Below are 22,090 nucleotides of genomic sequence, written 5' to 3' on the forward strand. Positions count from 1 at the left end.
GTCTAATGTGCTGGAAATAAAGTGACTTCCAGTTTGATTCTCATTATGGTTTAATTCTCCCATCAAAGAGCCAGAGATAAAAGGCAAATTCTAATAATATATAGATTTTTACTTATTTTGGATTCTAAAGCCATTTTTCCCCTATTACCTTGTCATTATTCCAAAGGGAAAACTGTTAAAAAAAAAAAAAAAAAAAAAAAAAAAAAGATAATTCTTACCTACTGGTTATCATTTCTACCTGATTTAACGAAGTCAAGACACAGATCCTTCCTTTCCTCATTCTAATTAATTAGCAAGGATGTTTGAAAATTGATATATACCTTGTGTAGGCTGGTCATTCCATCATCATCTGCCACACCTGGATTAGCTCCATGGGATAACAGTAGTCTAACCACTTCAGTATGACCACAATAGCTGGCTCGGTGCAAAGCTGTTGCACCCCCATGTGTTTGAGCATCACACTTGGCTCCACTTTCCAGGAGAAACTGGCACACAGCATAGTGCCCATTTCGACTGGCATAGTGCTGTAAGGAATCAAGTAAATGGAAATCAGAATTGGGAATTACCCTTATACCTAAGAGTCAGCTCTGAAAGAAGGCCAAATATTTGAATTTTCTTTTTTGGTTTTTATTTTATTTTCAGTTTCAAATTCTCCCCTCCTTCCCCACCAAATGAAAATAAAAACAAAATTCATTACAAATGTATATAATTATGCAAAACAAATTCTTGAATTACACATGTCCAGAAATGAAATAATGAAATGAAAGAAAAAAATATCCTTCATCACAAATCCTCTGAAACAGTAGTTGATCATTGTGTTGATCAGTTACAAAGTCTTTCAGAAATGACCATCTTTATGATGTTGTAATTGCACATGTTTCCCTGATTCTGCTCACTTTTCTTTGCATCAGTTCACACAAATCTTTCCGGCTTTTTCTGAAATTATGTCCACCATTATTTCCTACAGCACGAGTGTTCCATCACATTTTCATAGTTGTTTAGCCTGATGGCTAATCAATTAACTGATGGATATCAATTAACAATTCTTTGCTATCAAAAACAGGGCTGCTATAACATTTCTGTACACGAATCCTTTTCCTCTAATCTTTTTGGGGTATGCTTCTCTTGATTCCTGTTTGTAAGTTAGATTTTTTACTTGGCACTAATTTTTTCCTCAAAAATGCTTTAAAGTCCTCTATATTGTTAAAGGCTCATTTCCCCTTTCCTCCCATAAGATAATCAGTGTTGCTGACTAAGTTATTCTTGGTTGTGCCTAGATCTTTTTACCTTTTAGAATTTCATATTCCAAACTCTCTGTTCCTTTAATGTGTTGGCTGCTATATTTTGTGTGATCCTGACTGGCTCCTTAGGACTTGACTTCTTTCTAACTACTTGCAATATTTTCTTAACTTAGGAGCTCTGGATTTTTACTATAATTTTTATTTGGGAGTTTCTTTCAGGAGGTGATTAATGGATACTTTTCAATTTCTATTTTGCCCTCTGGTTCTAAGATATTTGAGTATTTTGATTTCGTGATTTCTTAAAGTATGAAGTTTAGATTCTTGTTTTATTCGTGGCTTTCAAAGAGTCTAATGATCTCGTCTCCTCTTCCTTCCTACCCCCCCCCCAACTTAATAGCATTTTATTTTTCATAATTACATGTAAATACAGTTTTCAACATTTCTAGATTTTGATTTCCGTTGTTTCTTCCTCCCTCTCTCCAAGATGAAAAGCAACTTGATATAGGTTATACATTATAATCATATTAAATAGATTCCACATTATATCATGTTGTGAAAGAAGACTCAGAACAAAAGGGAAAACCACAAGGAAGAAAAAACAAAAAAGTGAAAATAACATGCTTCCATCTGTATCCAGATTCCATAGTTCTTTCTCTGGATATGGATAGTATTTTCCATCATGAGTCTTTTGGAATTGTTTAGATCATTGTGTTGCTGAGAAGTGAAAAGTCTATCAAAGTTGAGCATCACATAATGTTCTCTTCATTCTGCTCATTTCATTCAGGATCAGTTCATGTAAGTTTTTTCAGGTTGTTCTGAAATCTGCCTGCTCATCATTTCTTGTAATCACATTTTCTTCTAATTTTTTAGACTTTTGACTGTTTTTTATCTTAATGTTACATGGTGTCATTAGCTTCCAATAAGCCAATTTTAATTTTCAAGGAGTTAATTTCTAGTTAATTTCTTTGGTAAGGTTTTTTTTTTTAACTTTCCCCCCCAAGCTGTTGAGTCTCTTTTGATATTTTTCTTCCATAGTTCTCATTTAACTTTTAAAAATCATTTTTAGCTCTTTAATTAAAAAAAAAAAAAAACTTTAATTCTAGGAATTGTGTGTGCAAGCTGCATTTTTCTTTGAAGTTTTGCTGAAAGTTTTCAAGTGATTCTCTTGTGTGTTTGTATCTTGAAATTCTGTTACAATTGCCATTCTTTATGATGGGGAGTTCTTTTTTTATTTATTCATTTTTCCAATCTACTTCTTGATTTCAGGTTTTATTTTAGTGCTAGGCTTCACACTACTGGGGATGTCTGGCTTATATTTCTATCCTTTTAAATGCTTTTGTTGCTTTCACAGCTCTGTCTGGGGATCTACAAGTTTTCAGTGCTCTCAAAGTAATGTAATTTGGGGAGAAATCTGTTCACTGGTCTGAGCTCTTCAATTTCCTGACCCACATTTAAGTCTGTTGACTTGTGTAGGGTTAAGAGTTTCAGCATACTGCCAGATTCAGTCGATATTAGCCCACTAGGACATTCTGCAGGTATGGAACAATTAATTTTCCAGTTCCCTTTACTTCTGGGAGTTCTGTCCTAGTTATTCCAGTACAGGCTTAGATGTTAGACTAGAGGCTAAATTGAGTTTCTTCTATGTTCTTGGGATCAGAGGTACACGATTAGGTTTCTAGAATTTGTTCCTTAGTATGCAAGTAGATTCCATGCTCTTAATAGATCTCCCCTATCCTGAATTTATGACCAGAACTCAGATAATGGTGATATAGCTGCCAAATAATACCCATTTCTGCACCTAGTAATAGTTCTGAGATCTCCTAGGATCTTTTTTTGTTCTGGTACTCTGTCTTATTCCACTGTGTTCTGGATCCCAGAATGCTCTCTGCCCCACCAAGCAAGCTTGTGGCCAGCTGCCAACCCCAGTGTACGAAGACTTCTCCAAAACTGTCCTGGGATGGAAAAATAATTGACCGTGACATTTTCTTGGCTTTCTCAATCAGAACATGAATTGGTGTTTATAGAGGAGGTTGTTATTGCTTCTTCTTACTCTACTATTCTGACTTTGCCTCCTTGAATTACTTTTTAACAATTCTCTTCTATCCAGTAAATCCTTTTATTCTGATTTAAAGTCCCTTCTCTAGGTTTGCTTTTTTTCCCTCAATTCAAGCTTTTTCTCTGGCTTTGTCCAGATCAAAGATCTAAAATCCAAAGGGATTATTTCTTCTCAAACTCTTAAGATCTCAAACTTACCAAGGCAGTATATCCAGAAGGATCAGGTTGACTAGGGTCTGTTTCCTTCTGAATAAAATGTTTCACCCGTCCTAGGTCTCCATCCAGTGCTGCTGACCAGATCCCTGTGAAGAGTTTTCAGAGCATGAGGCAAATGGATTTTATTCTTGCTATTCTGCAAGGATAGCATTCTTCTACCTTTCAACTTTCAAGTTACAGATTAAAATTATAAGTATAAGGACTTGATTTTGTTTATTATATCTTGGGGTGGGGAGGAGCCTGGAAGCAAGGAGGCAAGACCTGAGAGAAGTAGCTCCAATATTTTGCTTAGTGATTTAATTCCATTTTTTAATATCCAGATAGTCAAATTTAATATAAATCAATGAAATATAAGTTTTATTAGGTATAAGAGTTTAGATATGACAAGGCCCTTTTGAAATTTACAGTTTAGTATGGGAAAAACTCCAGGTGTACTTCTACCACCCAGCTTGCATAGCTCAATGAAACTGTGAGCTGTACAGTGCAGTTATCCAAAACAAAAGGTCATAGTGGAAGAGTTCTGACAAAAAGTGACCTACTGACAAAGAAAATGGCGAACTACTTCAGCATCTTTGCCAAGAATACCCCATGGGCAGTCTACAGGCCAAGGGATCTCGAAGGGTCAACCAGAACTGAATGACAATACTTTGAAACTGAAAGGCAAGTTCAGGGCATGGTCCACACAGCCTTCAGAGGTATCATGGCCGGTTAAAACTAGAAATGACCTAAACTTGTGTTGCCTTTCCTCTCCTACCCCCCAACTAGCCATCTCATTTTACAAAAGAGAAAACTTTAGTCCAGAAAATGACTTCACTCTCCTTGGCTGTCATGTCAAGTCTTCTCTCCGCCACACTAAGCTGCCTTTCCTCTTAGGCCCCACATAGGGAGTTAGTAAACAGACTACATGTACCCACATACACGTATATATGCAAACATGTAAGTGCCCTATATGTGTGTGCATGTGTATCTATGTATTTCTACACACACACAGAGATTTGGCGAGCCTATCTCTACATACACATGTAGAGAGAACGAATAAGCGGGCGACCCTTTCGCTGCTGATGGCCTGACTTAAGTCATTTTATCAAAGAGACAAAGCTGGAAGAAACCCTAAGTTGGTCTTATAGGCCAACTCCTCACCCGACAGACTCAAAACTGAAGGCCTTGCCTTTGCATCTCACCCTGCGCAACTTTTGGCTCTTCCCCGCTCCTCCGGTCCCTTCCCCCTCTCTCAGTTGCCAGAAAGCGGGAAAACGTGTTTTTGTATTTGCACGCCCAGAGCGGGGCACAGCACTTCCCACGGTTCCTGGCACCTCAGGCTGGTGCTCATTAAGTGTTTGATGAACTGAATGGCCTGGATTTAGGCCAACATAGGGCTGTCTAGGGGCAAACGCTGCTCAGAGCTCCGACTCCCACCCCTGCACGACCGTGGGGGGAAGGGAACCGGGGACAAGGCCCGAGGTCCCTCCGCCTCTCATTTCTATGCTTCCTCCTCCGCCGGGACAGAAGATAGTTTAAGGATCCCAGAGCTGGGGCCGGCCCCGCGGGCCGAACGGCAGAGAGGCGGAGGGACGGCGGGCTGGAGCTGTCCCTCCTTTCCAAACATCCGGGGCCTGCCTCAGAGCCCCGCGGCCTACCCGAGCGGGGCCGAGGCCCTCGCTCGTGCCCCGCCCACCTCTCTCGAAGTCCATCTCTTCCAGAGTCTGCTGCACGCTGGGCACAGCGCTCTGGTGAGAGCAACAGGCGGCGTCCCCGCACGTCCGGGGCGCCGCCATGTCCTCGGAGGCACTACGCGCCGAGGGAGCTCCCAAGCAGCGCTCGGGGACGAAAGAGAGGGGAAGACGGGAACGTCTCGCTTCACGCTGCGCCGCAACGCCTACGTCGCGACTGCGTCATCGCGCCCTACCGCCCCTGGCCCCCCGGGCCCGTGCTGCTGAGCGGCAGTCCCTGAGGTAGCTTCCCGGCAGTAGCCAGGCAAGGACAAGCGCGGGCGGCCGAAGCACCGGCCAGCTGGGGATTAAGGCAACGAGGCTCTTCTCTCCCAGACGGACCCCGTGCTTTCTGCAAGCTGTGCTGGGCGGTCTGCTGCCGGGTTACCGTCCAACGCCGGGCCCGGACGGCCAATCGGGAGACGAAGGTTTGGCCCCACGAGCCAATCAAGGTCACAGGGAGAGAAAGGGGCGGGACTTGGAGTCGCGAGGCGCGGCGTCCAGCGGAGGGCGCGCTAAGCCAGGCAGTAAGCGGGAGATGCGCGACCCGGCCGGGAGAGAAGGGGACCGGTCAAGGAGGGCAGGGGAGTGCCGGTCGGAACTGCGCCTGCGCACCTGCTTCAGTCAGCCCGCCGAGCTTGGAACGGCTTCTCCCTGGCTGTTTGAGGCCGGGTGGCCCGCTCACACTAATCCCTGCGGGCTCCTTACAGCTCCGCGAACGAGGCCACCCCAAGGACTGCGGCAGCCTTCGGTCCGGTCAGCGAGCATTTATTAAGCTCTGGCTGTGTGCAAGCGGGGGGCGGGGGGGGGAGCCTGCAGACCGACGGCTACGGATGCGCAGAACACAGAAACTCCTGCCTGTGTGTGTGCAGGGCAACTGGGAGGAAACCTGGGGGGCAGCGTTAGCACCAGAGAGGCCCAAGTCTATGGCGAAAGCAATGTTCCTGTTTTACATTAGATTGCATCCTTTCAGGGCTGCACACTCTGCATGCCTTGTCTCATTTTACAGGGTCGGGAGGCTGAGGATCATTCCCCCTGATCATTTTATGGAGGCACCTTACTTCTGAGGTCTGCCCCTGTGGGGCTTTGTCTTGGGGCCATTTCTACCTCTAAAACTATGATCTACAGTTTTGTAGATGGCTTTACATGGCTTACCTGTAAAATGAAAATCACTTTACTCTGGGTCGTGTTCATTCCCACCATATCTACTATATATATTATAGAATATATATTATATTCTATAGATATATATCTCTACATATACCACTATATATATATATATAAAATATATAAAATACACCCCTGTTCTATTAGGCCTGACTTGCTGCATCCAGCTTTTACTCATCACTTCTCAGATCTACTTTTAATTGACTACTGTTGGGTGTGTACGCATGATCTCCACAACTTCATTAAAAGGTTGGGAAGTCTCATTTCAACAATCTATATACCTTATGCATAATAGGAACTCAATAAATTAAGTTCCTATTGTTTGTTAAATTTAAGTTCTTATTGTTTATTAAATGAACATAGTGACTTGACTTTTTTTTACATCCACCCCCTTTAATAGGCCTCCCTCCCCCCCCCCCCCCCCCCCCCCCCCCCCCCCCCCCCCCCCCCCCCCCCCCCCCCCCCCCCCCCCCCCCCCCCCCCCCCCCCCCCCCCCCCCCCCCCCCCCCCCCCCCCCCCCCCCCCCCCCCCCCCCCCCCCCCCCCCCCCCCCCCCCCCCCCCCCCCCCCCCCCCCCCCCCCCCCCCCCCCCCCCCCCCCCCCCCCCCCCCCCCCCCCCCCCCCCCCCCCCCCCCCCCCCCCCCCCCCCTCCGAAGCAATTGGTATTAAAAGGTCTTAGGGTTTTTGGTCAGGAAGAAGTAGGCCAGAAGATAGGACTATACTCACACAGAGGTTATCATTCAAACCAAAGTTTATGGAGTTAAGCTAGGCAGGGGACTAGATATCACTCATTTTGGTGTCAAAAGGGTTAAAAGATAGCCCCATGTTCCCTCTGTCTCCTAAACTGCATTGAGCCCCAACCTTTCACACACCAATATATACAAACATGTGCTCAGCCTTACTCTGTTTCTAGGAAGTTACCCTCCTTTGGCTCTTTCTCCTTAATCCTCAACAATTTCTGGGAAATCTCGATCTCTCTCTCCATCCCCTCCCCCCCTTCTATTACCCTGACCTCTCCCACTGGCCCAGAGCCAAAGCTGGCTCCCAAGAGGCTGTGGCTGCCTGGTTCCCAGCTTCCTGGCCACCACTGTGGGAAACAACTGGAGCCAGAGCTGCCCCCCCCTCCCCACAAAGAGCACAGCAGAGCACAGGGCCGACAGTCCGATTCGCCACCCTATAATTCTGGAACAAGGAAGGGCTCCCCCCCCCTCCATCATCCACCCCTTGCTTAGCTTCTTAAAACTCCCAGCTCCTTTTCCCACCAAGCCTTCCCTTTCCAGTGCTTAGCCATCATCATCTTTGTCCTCCTTCAAACTCTAGGAGAGTCTGAATAGATCTCTGACCGGCATCCCAGGAACTGGCCTTAGGCTTATTTTCTCTTTTATTTTGCAATATAAAAATATTCAAATATTTACAACAAATAAATATGCAGGGACACAATAAATTACACTGTTAGGACCCCTACTCCTCCTGCTGGGAGAGGTTGTGTTGGATAAGCCACAACCCCCCTCCTTCCCCACCCCCCTCCCCACAAGTATAAAATACCACTGAGCCCCCTGAAGGCCAAGTAGGAACCCCTCCCCACTATCCCCCACAAAAGGGCCCCACCTCCCTCCCCTGACTCTTAAAACATTCACAGCCCTAAGAACAGGCCCAGGCCCTCCCCTGAGCAGTCACTTTCCAAAGGGGGTACAACCCTACCTCCCTCTCCCACCCCCATATGTACATCTCTGCCCCACTATTCCTCCTTCCCTTGAGAAGTGGTTATATACCATCACAGGCCTCTGGGCAGGCGGGGGCAAAGAAGGCAGAGTGGTACAACCCCGGGCCTCTTCCCCTTCATAGGTCCAGGAAGAAGCCCCTAGGAAGGCCCCAGGCCAGGGAAGACTAGACAGAAACAGGAGAGTCACATTACACACAAATGTACATGTGTACACATACACACACACACACACACGTGCACGTATGCACATGTATACATACATACATACACACATACACACACACACCTGGAATTTCTGTCTTGAAAAGATTTTGGCTGCTGGGGCCAAAGGTCTGTCTGCAGGATCCTTGGCCTCCTCTCTATGTAAAGAAGAGGCCATTTGTGGGGTTGATGCCCAGAAGGCAAAAGCCCAGAACAGAGCAAACCCACATGGCAGAGCCCATGGTGAGCAGGGCAGGTCTCCATGGCAGAGCAGGTTGCTGGATAGGAGCCAACCTAGACAGGGCAATTCCCTAGCTAGGGTCTATCCCGGGCAAAGCAGGTGCCTGCAGCCATGTCCCTGAGGTAGCTGGTGCCTGTGCAAAAGTCGGAGCTGCACCCCCCCATTGTGGGGGGGCTCCTCTCATACAGATGACTCTTCAGGGTTTGAGTCAGGCAACGGCTGGCGCTGCTGCAGTTTTCGCCTCAGTTCATCTGCCAACTCGGGCAAAGGATGCACAGGTCCCGCCCGGTCGTCTCCACCCAGCTGCAGCCGCACATAACCATTGGCATTGGAGCTGCGTCCACCCCCCAAGTGAAGTCGGGTCGGAGAAGGCAGGGGCTGGCCTGGGATTCCAGGAGGTGGAGAAGGGGGTCCTCCACCGGGCTGGCAGCGGGCATGACCAGGTACAATCTTTAGTGAACCATCTGAGTAGTAATAACCAACTGGGTCCCAAAGCTTCTCATCAGGGTCAGTCCCAGGCCGGAAGGGAGGGCTTGTGGGCTCCTTGGGCAACTCCAGCGGATATACCAGGGTTCTCTCAGCTGCTTTGGCCCCTTTCTCTAACTCTTCACGTAGTCTGCGTCGAAGTGATAACACCAGAAGCAACAGTACCAAGCACAAGGCCCCCAGGGCTACTACTGCAAGCCACACCAACCCCAGGTTCTCCAAGGGGGCCCGAGCTTCCAGCGTCACTGATGGACCGGCTACCACTGCCACCAGGTAGCCCTCAGCAGCCAGCCGTGCTCCCTGCTCCTCAGAGAAACAATGATAAGCACCAGCGTGGCGGGGCTGGGCCGCCAACACCACCAGCGCCTGCAGTCGGACATCGTAGAGCAGCGAGCCGGGCTGCTCAGCTGGGAGTTCCCGGCCCCCAAAAGTCCAACGAGCATGTGCTAGGTTAGAGGAAAGGCGACATGGCAGCACTAAATCTGTACCCGACACCACAGTGATGTTCTTGGGAGTGATTTTAACTGTAGGAAAAAGAAGAATGGGAGGATTTAGTGTAAAAATTCGGGGGGACAGTGGAGACATAGCTCTTCTTATCAACCCAATTCAGCAATTCTTCTATAGGATGAGAACAATCTCTGGCACCTCATATGGCCATTGTAAATGCCATCCCACCTACCTCTGAACAAAAAGGCAACTCACCTTTCTTGTTGGGTCGAAGGTTGCAAAGGCCTGTATTTGAGTTCACCACATCCTGGATAAATGGAGATCTAGTGGAGGAAGGGGGAGCCAGAGTTAGGAAGAGCACCTACCACCCCAAATCTCTACATCCTAGTCTCTTGGGACATGGAGTGCAACTCACTTAAGGTGACCACGAAGAGGTACGCATCGACTGGTGTTGGTGCTCCAAACACAATAGGGATCACGGGAGAGGATGCAGTCGGCACAGGATCTGTACTTGCTGCAGTCAGCTAAGGGAAGTTGAACCAGCTGTGACCGTGAACCAGCAAAGAGCAGCTTCTGTGGGGAAGGCAGGGAAAGAGGAAGGTCATCAGGAGCCCAGTGCCTGCAGAAATGCTGCCAGGACTAAATACAATGAAATATAGGAAGAGGAGACAAATCAGAACCTTGGGATACAGCGAGAGTAAGAGGAGAAAGGAAGTTCTTAAGACATTGGGGGTGACCTAGAGAATTTCAAAAGATAAGGTTTGGGAGAGGAGGAAAAGCAGATCAAAAATAGGAGATGAAAATATGGGAAGATAGAATTGGTCTAGGTATCAACAAACAGGCCATGGAGGGTGATTGTGCTACCTTATCATAGGACAGGACAAGGCTCTCTACTGGTTCCTTATCAAACACCTGTAGTTCCTCAATCACATGGACCCAAGCACCCAAGTTCACAGCCTTGTAGAGCCAGCCATCCCCTGATGGGAACAAAGTAGGGGAAAAGGGGGATAATAATCCCCAATAAATAAGTGGTCAAATAATAAGCATGTCAAAAGAATAAATACACACTATCAACAACCATATAAAAGAATGCTCCAAATCACTAATAATAAAATGCCAATAAAACAACTCTGAGGTTTCATCTTATACTCATCATACAGCAAAAATAAAATGATCATTGTTAAAAAGGTTCCTATACTTTAACATATTTAACATGTATTGGTCAACCTGCCACTGGGGGAGGGGATGGGGGAAGGAGGGAAAAGCTGGAACAAAAGGTTTTGCAATTGTCAATGTTGAAAAATTACCCATGCATATAACTTGTAAATAAAAAGCTATAATTAAAAAAATAATAAAATAAAATGAAAAAATAAAATAAAAAGAAAGGTTCCAAATAAAGAAATACTTTTAGGAAAACTTTTTGTATTAGCAAAGGAGGGAAGTGGTTACTCATTAAGTCAGGGAATAACTGAACTAAATGTGATATGTTAGTGTAATGATATTATTGTATTATAAGGAATGATAAATGTGAGGAATTCCAAGAAACTTGGGATAACCTAAATTAACTGATGCAAAGTGAACAGAATCAAACTTACACAATTCCCACAATAATGTAAAATAAAAAAGCATTAAAGGACTCAAGATCTCTGCTCATGATTTCAGAAGGCTGATGGTGATGCATGCTTCCCACCTCTCAAGAGAATAGTGGTGGAGATACAGAATAAGGATTATTTTTCAGAAACAGCCAATGTTTTAATTTGTTTTACTATGCTTTGACTTATTTGTTAGAAAGAGGAGATTGAGAATGGGATGGGAGATGGCACAGTGGTTTAGGAAAGAAATAATGATGTAAAAAGAGTAGCAATAAAAATTTTAAAAGAGAACAATAGGGATTCATATATCATCCGTAGAGAACACCTCAGATACCTTTAGTCCAACACCTCTTAAAGCCATACCTGTTCCAATGAACAGCACATCATAGGTCACATCATCAAGTCCCTTCACTTGATCAGCCACTAGGTGAGTGAAATTAGTATCCTTCTTCACCAGCAGGGGTCGACCCCACCGAGGTACCACCTGTCCCTCCATCAGTGGATGTTTCTTAGCAAAGTTAAGGGTGTTATCAGGCAACTCCAGAGAACTGGTATAACCATGTCGTCGGTGCCAATTGTTGATGCACTGGGGAAAGGGAGGGGGAAGATGGTCATCCCGTGGCCAAGACTAGTAGCCACTAGCAGGTTCCCCAGCCCAAGGAACAAACGTGGGCAACAAGTACTAGGGTCCCCTGCCATCAGCTTTTCTCCCACCATGAACTCAAGAACATCTAAGACTCACTGAGCCAGGCCGAGGACTAGGGACTGGATCAGTGTAAGGCCCCCATTTCTGTGCTTGTTGCTGATATTCTTTGTACGGCCCCTCAAACACTCGCTGAATGTCTTCTAATTGGTACTGGCATATGGCTGACAGATCCACATCTCCCCTAAGGAACAAGGAAAGAGATGAAGATTTTAAATTTGGCTCTTGAGAGTAATTTAGTGGAAAAAATAGTGGCATTACAGGTAGAAGCCCAATGACCTGGGTATGTACCTATGTGGTACAACCTCCTGAGCATACAAAATAGAGATGTTAGTAAGTATGCTATGCACCTCCCAGGACTGCTACAAGCAAAATATTTGTAAACATTTCCTGCTGCCCCAACTGCTTGGATCTTTCTTCTCCAAAGTACCTTGAATACGTTTTCTACTTATTCTGCATGTACTTTCATACAATGTAGAGAACAGGGATTGTCTCATTTCTGTATCTGCAGTGCTTAGCACCATAATATATTTTTGTAAATGATGGACAAAGCCTTAGATTGCTGTATAAATGTGAAATCTGGCTAAGCATTCTGTCGTAGTGAATAGAGAGCTGGCTTAGGAAATTAGGAAGCCCTGAATTCATGGACAACCTCTGCCACAAAACCAGTTCGTCACTCTGGGCAGACAGTTATCCAAACTCATGAGCCAGCAACTCCCCTACACCAATGAAATCACAGGTCTGGACCAAAAAAGCTGCTATTACTATAGCTACAAGAAGTTTAGAACTAACAACAATAACAAGACAATACCAGAGGTCAGAACTTAGAACACATTCTAGAATCAGAAGCCCAACATAATCCTTGGGACTACAGGAATTTAAAACAAGAAAGAGTCTTTAAAGATCATCTTCATTTTACAGTTGAGGAAACCGAGGCCCAAAGAGGTTAAATGGTCATAAGGGTGGTAGCAGCAGAGCTAGGGCCTAAACCCATGTCTTCTGATTCCAAAGCCAATGATCTTTTGCTGCTACCAAGTACTCAACTTGTCCTGAAATAATTCCAGGGCCAAGATCCTTATGCTTATATAGCAACAATATCTGATACTCAGCCCTTTATTGATTTTTAAATCACTGCAGCAATGTGAATTATTACTGCCCTGGCACCTGGGCGGAGAGCAGTTGACTACCTGGATGTTTCACTATTCCCCAACCTGCTGCTCTTTTCCAGCTTTCCATCCCTTTCTCTGACTCACCATCGGGCCCGAAAGACCCCAAAGAAGGTTGTGTTGAGCCAATTGTCTCCTTTCAGGGTGTGCAGGGCCTGAAGCTGATTGAAGTAGAGCTGCCGATCTGGAGCGGCACATACCAGCCGGGCCTTTAGGAACGTCGTCCACTTCTTCTGCAGGGTCCGTGCACCTCCCATATCTCCCTATGTCAGACAAAGAGCGATCCGTGAGGCAGCCCCATCCGCCACTTGCCCCTGGAAGCCCCAGGCTCCTACCATTCTGGGAGGGCCTGAGCATCCAGATGAAACCTGGTCTTTTTTTTGGCTTTCTCTCCTCACTTCGTCCTCCCCAGTGCTCTGTCCTGGCCCCAACCACCAGGGTTCCATCTCACTGCCTTATACCTTGCAAACTCGAGCCACTCGAGCCACCACCTGCTCAGCATAGCAATTGTACTCCACGGCTCGCTCACTAAAGAAGAAGTAGATCTTGTCGTCATCCCCTGTGGGGCTCCCCACACTTTCTGGAACATAGGCAGAGCCTACAAAATGGGGTTCTGTTGACAAAGGGAGAAAAGAGTTAGTGCAAGAAAACATCTGAACATTAGAACTCAGAGCTGAGGTCATCCTCGATCCTCCCGACACATCCCTCCACTGGCCAGGCCACCATCCCAGGGCTCACCATTGAGCCAAGAGTAAAGGTACTCATTCTTCATGGAGTAGTGAGGCCCCAGGTTGCGCAGAATTACTGGTTCTGTACCCAGAAAGTTGTTGAGTGTTGCTGAATACAATTCACCATCTATGGGAGACAAAGGATAGTCCAGTTATGGACTCCAGATGAGGCTTCACTCACAAGCAAGAGCTAGTTTCTTAAGGTCCCAACATCCCTCGAGGGAAAGGCCACTCACCCACAATGAGGCCAGTGTGGCCTTTGGCTGGGTCATAGGGACATTTGCCCTTCCCATCTTCAAGCTCCCCATGCTCCAGAGAGAAGGTGAGTATGTTCTAGGATGGAAAAGACCAAGAGTGAAAGGCAGCAGTCCCAGGGGCCCAGAGAAGGAAGGCAGCTTCTCAGGAGAGCAAGACTCACAATGTAGGTGCACTTTGGTTGGAAGGCGTAGGTTCCACAGGTATACAAATGTGAAGAGTTGTACGGCTGCAGGAAGCGGATGAAGTTGAAACACTCCGTCTAAGAAGAGAGAGACATTCTGTAAAGGGCAAATGACATGGGACAAAGTATAGCTAAAGAAAAGAAGGCATGGGGAAGCATGGTGGGAGAAAGAAAGAAACACAAGTTCTTCAAAATAATTTTTTACTCTTGGAAACGAGATCTAAGGCTTTCAACTTCCCCCTCCATATTTTTCCCATTTTTCACACCCACCAATGCCATAAGAATCCCCTAGAATCCCCTACCTGGTTGCTCTTCCCTTTCTGGATACATTCAGCCTTCTTCTCCACTGTAGCCTCCCATGAAATCTAGGAACAAGGAGAAGTGGGGGAGAGGGAGAGAGGGAAGAGCACTATTTAGCACTAGCTCAATATGCCTCATACCCATCCTGACCCCAGTCCCCTCCACTTGGAGTCACTATCACTTCTCTCACCACTGACTGCAGCTCCAGGGTCTCCAAGCTGAGGGCAAAAAGGGCTTCTCGGGCCCCCACATAGAGGACCTCATTGCTTTCAGCCAGCGTCAGCGTTAGAAAGTCTTGGATGCCCACTTGAGAGAACCGCCTTACCACAGCTGCCAACTCTGTGTGACAATGAAGGTGGTCAATGAAGAGGAAGGGAGTGGGGAGAAGACAGAGGCTTGGCTCTCCCCTGTACTCATCACCTACTAGCTTCCCCTGCAAAAAACAAAATTAATAATCTGCCCACCTTTCCCACTATTATTAGCTCCCACCTTACAATCAAAGCAGGCCATGGTGCTTTACCGGTCTGAAGCAGGAGGAGGCAGTGGTGGGAGCAGCCCTCAGCCCCCAGGAGCTCCATTTAGCTTTCTCACCCTTTCCCAGGCTTGGGAGGGAGTAAATCATAACGGGTAAGTAGGAAGGAAGGATATCCCGGCCACAGCCTCTAGCCAAAGGAAGCCATCAGACAGACGGCGCTCAGGGTCAGCAGCACCTCCGGTGGGGGGAGACCTTCCCCCTCCCAACTTCCTTTCTTCCACTCCCGTTTCCTCCTTTGTACACCCATCTGATGCTAGAATCCAGCCAAGCTCTGGCTTTGGGACATGACATCCTTCTGCCTTTCTCACCCAAGAGTGGGAACAAAACTGGCAGAATCAAGTCACAGTGTCAGAAGAAACCCAATCCAATCACTGAGCAATTCTCTTCCATGTTACATTGAATATATAGATAGAAAAGGGCGACTAAGCACCCACCATAGCCGAAATCATAGGGCTAACCAGCTAGCCTTGCAGCCAGTAAGATACAGGTCACGTAGGTCAAGCTTGGCAAGGATCTCTGACAGACTCCAGGTGATCCTAAGTAAGCCGGTCACTTAACATCTCAATGACAGCTTGCCTTCTTAAGGTTATAAGTTGCAGAAAAGGTGAGCATCTACATTGGTAATGGAGTTTTCTCACCTAGGAGTTTCCAAAACTAATGAAATCACAGATCCCCATCCCTATCCCTATAAGGGAGTAAACATAGAAGAAGAAAATCAAAGTGGCAAGAGACAGAGGGGAGAGGAAGCATTAGCAAAAGGAAGAGCAGGGCACCATAAATTTGGGAAGCATGAGACCCAAAAGTAGAACAGGAGTCTAGGCCAAGGGTTAAATGCTGAAGCCTGTTTAGCCCCCAGCCACTCATAAAGCGCAACAAGTAAAGCTGCTGTACAACGTTCACACATTTATATGACATCGGCCCTCAAAATAGCCACTAGCCTGTCCTCAGGGTCCTCCTCTCCCCATCCCCTTGGCCTCTGGAGCCAATGACGTAGCCGGACACCGGCTGACATGGGAGGGCTTCATTAGCATCCAGCATGGGGCCTGTGGGAGATGAGCTCATCCTGGGATCCCCAGGGCCTGCAGGTGACACAAACACCTGACATCACCTGGCTGCCACAGCCAGGTCGGGGGAAATAGGGAAGGAAGTCACCACAAGGGCCCCCTGCCAGTCTTATACTGTGTCTGGTGTACAGCTATAGAAAGGAAGTAAGGACTCTGATCAATAAGAAGTTGAAAAGGTAAGCAGGCTCCCCAGAGTAATGGGGGGGAGGGGAGACAGCGGAATGGCAACTCGGTACAGGATGGCTGCGTATTCCACCTCACTCCTTCCAACTGGCTCTTGGTTCTTTCCTTATTCCTATTACTAGCACCTGGTGCGATAGATCGTCGCCTTCAGAATTAGAATATACAAGTTCAAGGCCAACCGTGAGTGGCTTTGAAAGTCACCACCCCTCTTTTGAGGCCTTGGTTTCCTCATCTGTAAAATGGAGCTGGACTGGTCTGCAAGCCCTAAAGTGTTAGTACAAAAGGCAGGGAAGTGGTCTTGCTCTATAAACCCCACACTATAACAGTAACAGCTAAGACTGGGAGAGGAGCGCCGCTTCCAAGGGCCCAGGAAATGTCAGGAAGAGACCCCAAGAGCTCTGTTTTGCTCCGATCTCTATATCCCTTGGGCTATGCACAAAAATTTCTTAGAAAGCATCCAACACCAAGAGTCGGGGGAATCGGAGAACCAGCAAAGAAGCAGTCCCGGCTTATTCCTCCCACTCCCCATTTATCCCCAAGTTTGGGGCACTCACCCTCATAGGACACGGTCTTCCTAGGCACAGGGTTCCACCAGGCATCGTCCCCATAGCCCAGGCCCAGCAGTGCCGACGCCACCAGCCAGACGCCCAAGCATGGGTCCATGGTGCCTGCCCCCGGCCCTCGGCTCTGCGCCCGATGCCCTGCCTAAGGAAAGAGAAAGGGTCAGCGGCAGGGCCAGTGACCACAAATCAGAGCGGGAGAGTGGTCAAGTCAAAAGACCACACAAAGCACACTGCCAACCACCTGATGGGGACGTCTACCTAAAGCCCCACAGTGCGAGAGGGTGGTCCCGGGCTTCTCTCTTGCTTTTACTTCCCCTCCCCCCAAAGGTCTTCCTGCTCTTTATCTAGGAGGGGGGTGGGCAGCTGAGTCAGCCGGTGGGGGAGAACACTTCCTACCCTCCTAGACTCCAAGGAGTAGTCCCCTGGCTTTAACCTTCTCCTTCAGCCCCTCCTCCCTTCCCTCTACAGGAAGTTGTTTAAAAAATAAAAAGGGGGAAAAGCGGCCCCTCCTCCCACCCTCTCTCCACTACTGAATGGCTTGATTTTTAATACACTCTGGAAGTGGGACCTGCCTCTCCCACGATGCCCCGCTTTCTCAGAACTCGGGCAACTCCTGTCCACCCAGAACAGCCCGGGGCTGCTGCCGCCGCCGCCACTGAAGAGGAGGGGGCACCCAGGTTTCCCGGGGGTCTCACTCCAGCAGCTGTCTGTCCCCCTGGCCCGTCCCCCACAGGGCAGAAACAATAGCTCCAGCCCCCCGACCCGGCCGGCCGCACAGACGCGGAGCAGCAGTGCGGCCCGGAGGTGACAGGGCCCAGCCAACTAAGTCCCCCTTTGTTCCCCCCGAAGGAAGGCAGGAAGTGGGTGGGATGGGCGTGGAAATGACCAGGGCCTCATCCTGTCGGTCCCTCGGGCAGCCTCCCAGGAGACGCCAGCCACGGGGGTAGGGGGGAAATGGGGAGGTCGCAGCTCCCATCAGACAGCCCCCCGTCCGTACAAAGAGGCAGAGAGGGGCTTCCACCGGGGGCCGAGCTCGGAGGGGTGGGGCAGACGCGCGCTGGCAAGCGCAGAGCCGAGCCCAGGACCCCCAAGCTGCGGACTGTTCGCCCCGGGGACCCTCGCCTCTGGGCGCACCGGCAGGGTCGCGGTCCCAGGGCAGCCCCCCACGCCCGCGGCAAGGGGCGGGATGGGGAGGGGGAGGCGGGGGTAACGTTCCGGAGGAGCAGGGTGACGGCGGAGATGGGGCCCTCCCCCCCAAAGAAGGGTCCTTAGAGCGCGCACACCCTAACCCCCTCCCTCCCCTCAGCTCCGGGGATTTGAATCCAAACAAAGCCGCGGAGCCCGGAGCGTGGCGGAGGCATGGCCGGCGCACGCCCCCTGCCGGCGCAGACCCTCGCACACGGGGGGGGGGGGCACTTACTCCTCCCCATCCCAGGACCCCCATTACTCCTTCTGTGCCCCCCAGTGCCCCAGGGAGGGGCCGAGCCCAAGCAGCCAGCCCGCAGGGTCCGGCCGGACAGCGGCGCCCCCGCCCCCAGCTCCTCCTCTCCACTCAGACAGCGCCAGGACCCTCTGCCCCCCTCCCACCCACCGCAGGTCCCGGGGGAGGGGGGCGGTGGGTGCTCCGGGGACCCCCGGCCCCCGCCCGGCCGCTCCTGCCGGGGCGCTCACGGCTCCCCTGCCGCGGGCGACCTGCGCTCCCTCCGGAGCCGTGCGCAGCGAGCGAGAGCTCTTCTCTAGGAGCTGGGCTCGGGAGTCTGGGGGAGAGCCTGTCTCCTACCCGCCCCACTCGCTCGCGGGCTCGGCCCCCCGGGAAGCGCTGGGGGCGGGGGGAGGGGGGCGCCGCGGGGAAACCCGATCTCCCGGCACCGGCGCGGCCGGAGCCCGCCCCAAACTTTCCATCGCCGGTGGGGCGGGGGGAGCGAGGCGGGGGGCCCCAGGCCGAGGGGCCCAGGGGTCGGAGCCGGATGCTGCCTGCTTGGGTTCGCGGACGACCCCCGCCAGACCCCCCCAGGTGTCGGACCCTAGCGAGAAAGCAGGGTTCGGGAGCCCTCCCGCCCCTCAGCCCCCGGACCGGGAGGTCTCTCCGGAGCGCGGAGCTCCGGGCGCGCCGTGCCAGGGGGACGGGATCGGGGGAGAGCCCCCCGGGACCACTTGTGCCGGAGCTACGGGGGCGCCGCAGCATCCCCGGCCCCCCAAACGCAGCCCCTCCCCCGCGAGGGAGGTTCCAGAGCCGGGGCACAAAGCAGCCCCCGGCGACCAGCGCCTGCCCCGGCGCAGGGCGCGAGCAACAGCCCCCCAACAGCCCCCGCTCCGCCCCGCGCAGCTCCGCTCCCACTTACCTCTCAAGCTCGCTCGGCTGCTCTCGGCTCAAATCCCCGGGCGCCGCCCTCGCGTCCCTCCGGCTCTGGCGGCTCTCTCTCCTCCTCCTCCTCCCCGCCCGCCTTCCTCCCACTCTCCGTCCCTCCTTCCCTCCCTCCCTCCCTCCCTGGCCCGGGGCTCCTCTCCTTCTCCCGGCTCGGCTCCGGGTCGCGGGGTTCCCCGTGCCGCTGCTTCTCCCGCTCCCTCTCGGCAGCTCCTGTTCCCTCCGCCTCCCCCTCCTGACGTCAGGCCCCGACCCGAGCGGGGGGAGGAACGGAGGGAGGGACGGGAGAGCTAGCCCGCGACGGGGCCGCGCCGGCTGCCAGCCCGGCTGGGGGCCAGTGGCCCGCCGGGCCACCTCGCCCTAGAGTTCCCCAGGTGTCCTGCGGCCCGCAGCTCCGGGGCACCCCCCCCATCCCCCGCCCCCTTCCCAGCAGATGCTGCCCTCTCCCGGGGTTGCGGTCCCTTTACTTCGACTTCTTCCCCGCCGTCTTTTTTCCCGATCACCCCCTCCGGCTATAAGGCCTGCTGGGGGAGTGAACCAGCGTTAGCTGCAGGGGACTTGACTCGCCCAGTTCTCTCCAAACTACCCCCCTCCCAAATAAAGATGCTTTGCTGCTCTTGGCAGGCCGGAGGATTTAGGGCCGAGCTGGAGGCTCCCAGAAAGCTGTCAGGGGACTCGGAGACCCAGGTTGGGTGGGTCTGAGAATTTCAAAACGGGTCATAGGCCCCATGGCAAGAAGGATCTGGCAGAAGATGGAAATCGAGAGAGATTTATCTTCATTCTGAGAAGAACGGGGAGAGGTGATCCTTGCAAGCTGCAAAGGTTCCCACCAAAATCAGAATCCATTCCCTGAACCTTTCCCCCTAATCCAATTCTGTCTTCACTGAAAAAGAAAAATAAGTTGGGGCTTCGAGGGAGGGGGAAGAAAGCACGTTGGGAGGCTCCAGGATCCACAGCCGGAGAGGAACAAAGACTTTGTCCGCCCTAATCAACAAGTTCAGCCCAGCAATAAAAATACAGAACTCTCTCGAGCCGGAGCTCCTGACCACCAGGGCATAGCCCAAGGCATAAATTGAGCCCACTCTTTTTTAAATGTATTCTTTACCATCGGATACACCTGGAAGATTGGTTAAAAATCGGATACGCCAAGACTTTCAGATAAAAGAAATTGAACAGGAGTTTCTTGGAGGAAGGGGGAGGGGAATTCAAAGCCAGAAACCCACCCTAAAATAAATTTCTGGCCCAGCCTTACTGGGGAGGTGTCCTAGTGTTTCCTCCTTCCCACCAGTCAATTCCCCAAGGTCCAAGAACAGCTCTTCAAAGTCCTAGCACACAGTGGGAAGGTGGAAAAAAGGAAGAGCCTTCAATTTAGTAGTCCCTCCCATTCCCCACCCACACCTTCCTTCCCCTCCCCCTCAGGTTCCTCGGAGCTGGGTTCATCTGAGCCCCTAAGGAAGGACAAGAAGTAGCTCGGAGGTGTGGATTCTGGCCCTGGCTTCATCCTGCCCACTGCCACAGCCTGGGTGCATGCATGGTGCACCCAGGAGGGGCAGCCTAGTTTCAAGCCCGTCAGCAGATTTGGGTTATAAATCCCTATATTCATGAGATTATAAATCAGCTCCGACAGCAACTTTTGTTCTGGGTTAAAACTTGGCGTCTAAAGGCTGGAGACCAGAAGAGCAGTGGATATAATTGGAAAAAGCAGAGTTTAGTTTCTGTAACAATAATGTCTTTGCTGGTAAATAAAAAAAAGAGGGCTCCCTCCCCATACCAAAATGCCAGCCAAAGGCACATTTCCCAACTCCCAAGGAGGAAAAAAATATATACAGAACTACTAGGATTTAAATTGCTAGGGATTTAGATCCTGTTAACAATTTGCTAATTGTAAAAAGGGGGGTGGGGTAGATTTCTAAATTTTCAATTCTGGAGAGGAAGGAGAATGATCTCTTGATTGAAAAAGGAAATAGCCATTGACAACTGCTAAACTAGAGTGGGCACCCAGGTGTCCCAACCCTCAACAATGAGTCCACTAATTCCTTGGACTATTCAGTCACCCACTCTTCACCTTCATATGTTAACTGTATAGACAAACGATAGAATAGTCACTGAGACCCTTGGCTTCAAGTATACAAGAGCAGCACCCCACTGGAAATTGAGAGGATGATTTGGTTTCACAATGTCTGGGCCAGTTTCTACTGGACCTTGCTGGGGTTTCAGTTCCCTGAGGCTGGAGGTGAAGTCAGACATGAAAAACCTCTAGGAACCAGACTGTTTCCTCCACAACCCCTCCTCTAAGGGGGGGGAAGGAGGTTTCAGGCCCATAAGGCTCCTTGTTTTCCCAGGTTAGGGAAAGATTTCTTTTTCTACCTTAAAGCATTCACTTGGATTTCCTTCCTTCTCAGCAATGACGTCCCTTTTTGAGTGGGTGAGTGAAGAAAATTCCCAGTGACCCACTTGCTCAAGATCCAGCCCTTTTAAAGATCATGTAGCAGGAAGCTTAGATTCCAAAGATTGCTTCGGTTTAAAGCAACAACAACCACCAAAAAAAAAAAAAAAAAAAAAAAACTTATATTGTATAAAGAATAAGGCTTCTACATCTGCCTGGTCCCTTAGGATCAAAGCATTATTAGATTTAGAACTGGAGATCTCAGTGGTCACCTATCAAAACCCCTCATCTCACAGACAAGGGAATAGACCCAGAGAGCTACTTGCCTGAAATCACAGCAGTAGTAAAGCTGGGATCTGAAACCAGATTTTCTAATTCTAAATCCATCATAATTTACCATACTGGATATCATTTGTCCAGCCAATTGATGATTATTCAGTTTGTTTTCCAGTTTTTTTTTCTTGGATATTGGGTGGGGGGAGGTTGTTTTATTTTTCTCAAAGGAAAAATAAGTGCAGATAAGTCAATTTCTCAAATGCATGTTGACTTGTGTAGGGTCTTTTTTGAATGAAAATAGAAAT

The 22,090-nt window shown here is 49.7% G+C and overlaps 2 protein-coding genes across 6 annotated transcripts in view; both read right to left on the reverse strand.

Moving 5' to 3' along the window:
• Positions 1 to 5,688, reverse strand: part of ANKRD39 (ankyrin repeat domain 39) — a 9,695-nt gene extending 4,007 nt beyond the window's left edge. For both annotated transcript variants that reach the window (XR_001120311.3, XM_003757744.4), the window contains exons 1-3: positions 5,188 to 5,688; positions 3,495 to 3,598; positions 321 to 524 (exon numbers count right to left, since the gene is read on the reverse strand). Coding sequence is in view for 1 of the 2 variants with exons in the window: in XM_003757744.4 (XP_003757792.1) it covers positions 321 to 524; positions 3,495 to 3,598; positions 5,188 to 5,287 (408 nt within the window). In the remaining variant the exon portion in view is untranslated. The remainder of the gene's footprint in view (positions 1 to 320; positions 525 to 3,494; positions 3,599 to 5,187) is intronic.
• Positions 3,544 to 19,228, reverse strand: SEMA4C (semaphorin 4C). 4 transcript variants are annotated; one of them, XR_004231885.1, is made up of 16 exons: positions 18,350 to 19,066; positions 16,750 to 16,900; positions 14,604 to 14,752; positions 14,416 to 14,478; positions 14,093 to 14,191; positions 13,911 to 14,007; positions 13,685 to 13,801; positions 13,408 to 13,559; positions 13,034 to 13,209; positions 11,820 to 11,964; positions 11,441 to 11,663; positions 10,350 to 10,462; positions 9,901 to 10,058; positions 9,741 to 9,808; positions 8,397 to 9,562; positions 3,544 to 3,598 (listed from the first exon to the last, which is right to left on the reverse strand). XR_004231885.1 is itself a non-coding variant. In XM_031951487.1 (15 exons), the coding sequence occupies exons 2-15, from the start codon at positions 16,856 to 16,858 to the stop codon at positions 8,733 to 8,735; spliced, it is 2,499 nt and encodes an 832-aa protein (XP_031807347.1). In that variant the 5' UTR covers positions 16,859 to 16,900; positions 19,101 to 19,228; the 3' UTR covers positions 8,350 to 8,732. The 4 variants fall into 4 exon arrangements, 2 of the variants coding, with proteins under 2 accessions (XP_031807347.1, XP_031807345.1); XR_004231884.1 differs by lacking the exon at positions 3,544 to 3,598 and adding an exon at positions 7,512 to 8,274; XM_031951487.1 differs by lacking the exons at positions 3,544 to 3,598; positions 18,350 to 19,066 and adding an exon at positions 19,101 to 19,228 and having other exon boundaries at positions 8,350 to 9,562.
• Between the last annotated feature and the right edge of the window lie 2,862 nt (positions 19,229 to 22,090).

The sequence above is a fragment of the Sarcophilus harrisii genome, chromosome 2 (assembly GCF_902635505.1).
Source record: "Sarcophilus harrisii chromosome 2, mSarHar1.11, whole genome shotgun sequence".
In the NCBI taxonomy this organism is placed as follows: Eukaryota; Metazoa; Chordata; class Mammalia; order Dasyuromorphia; family Dasyuridae; genus Sarcophilus; species Sarcophilus harrisii.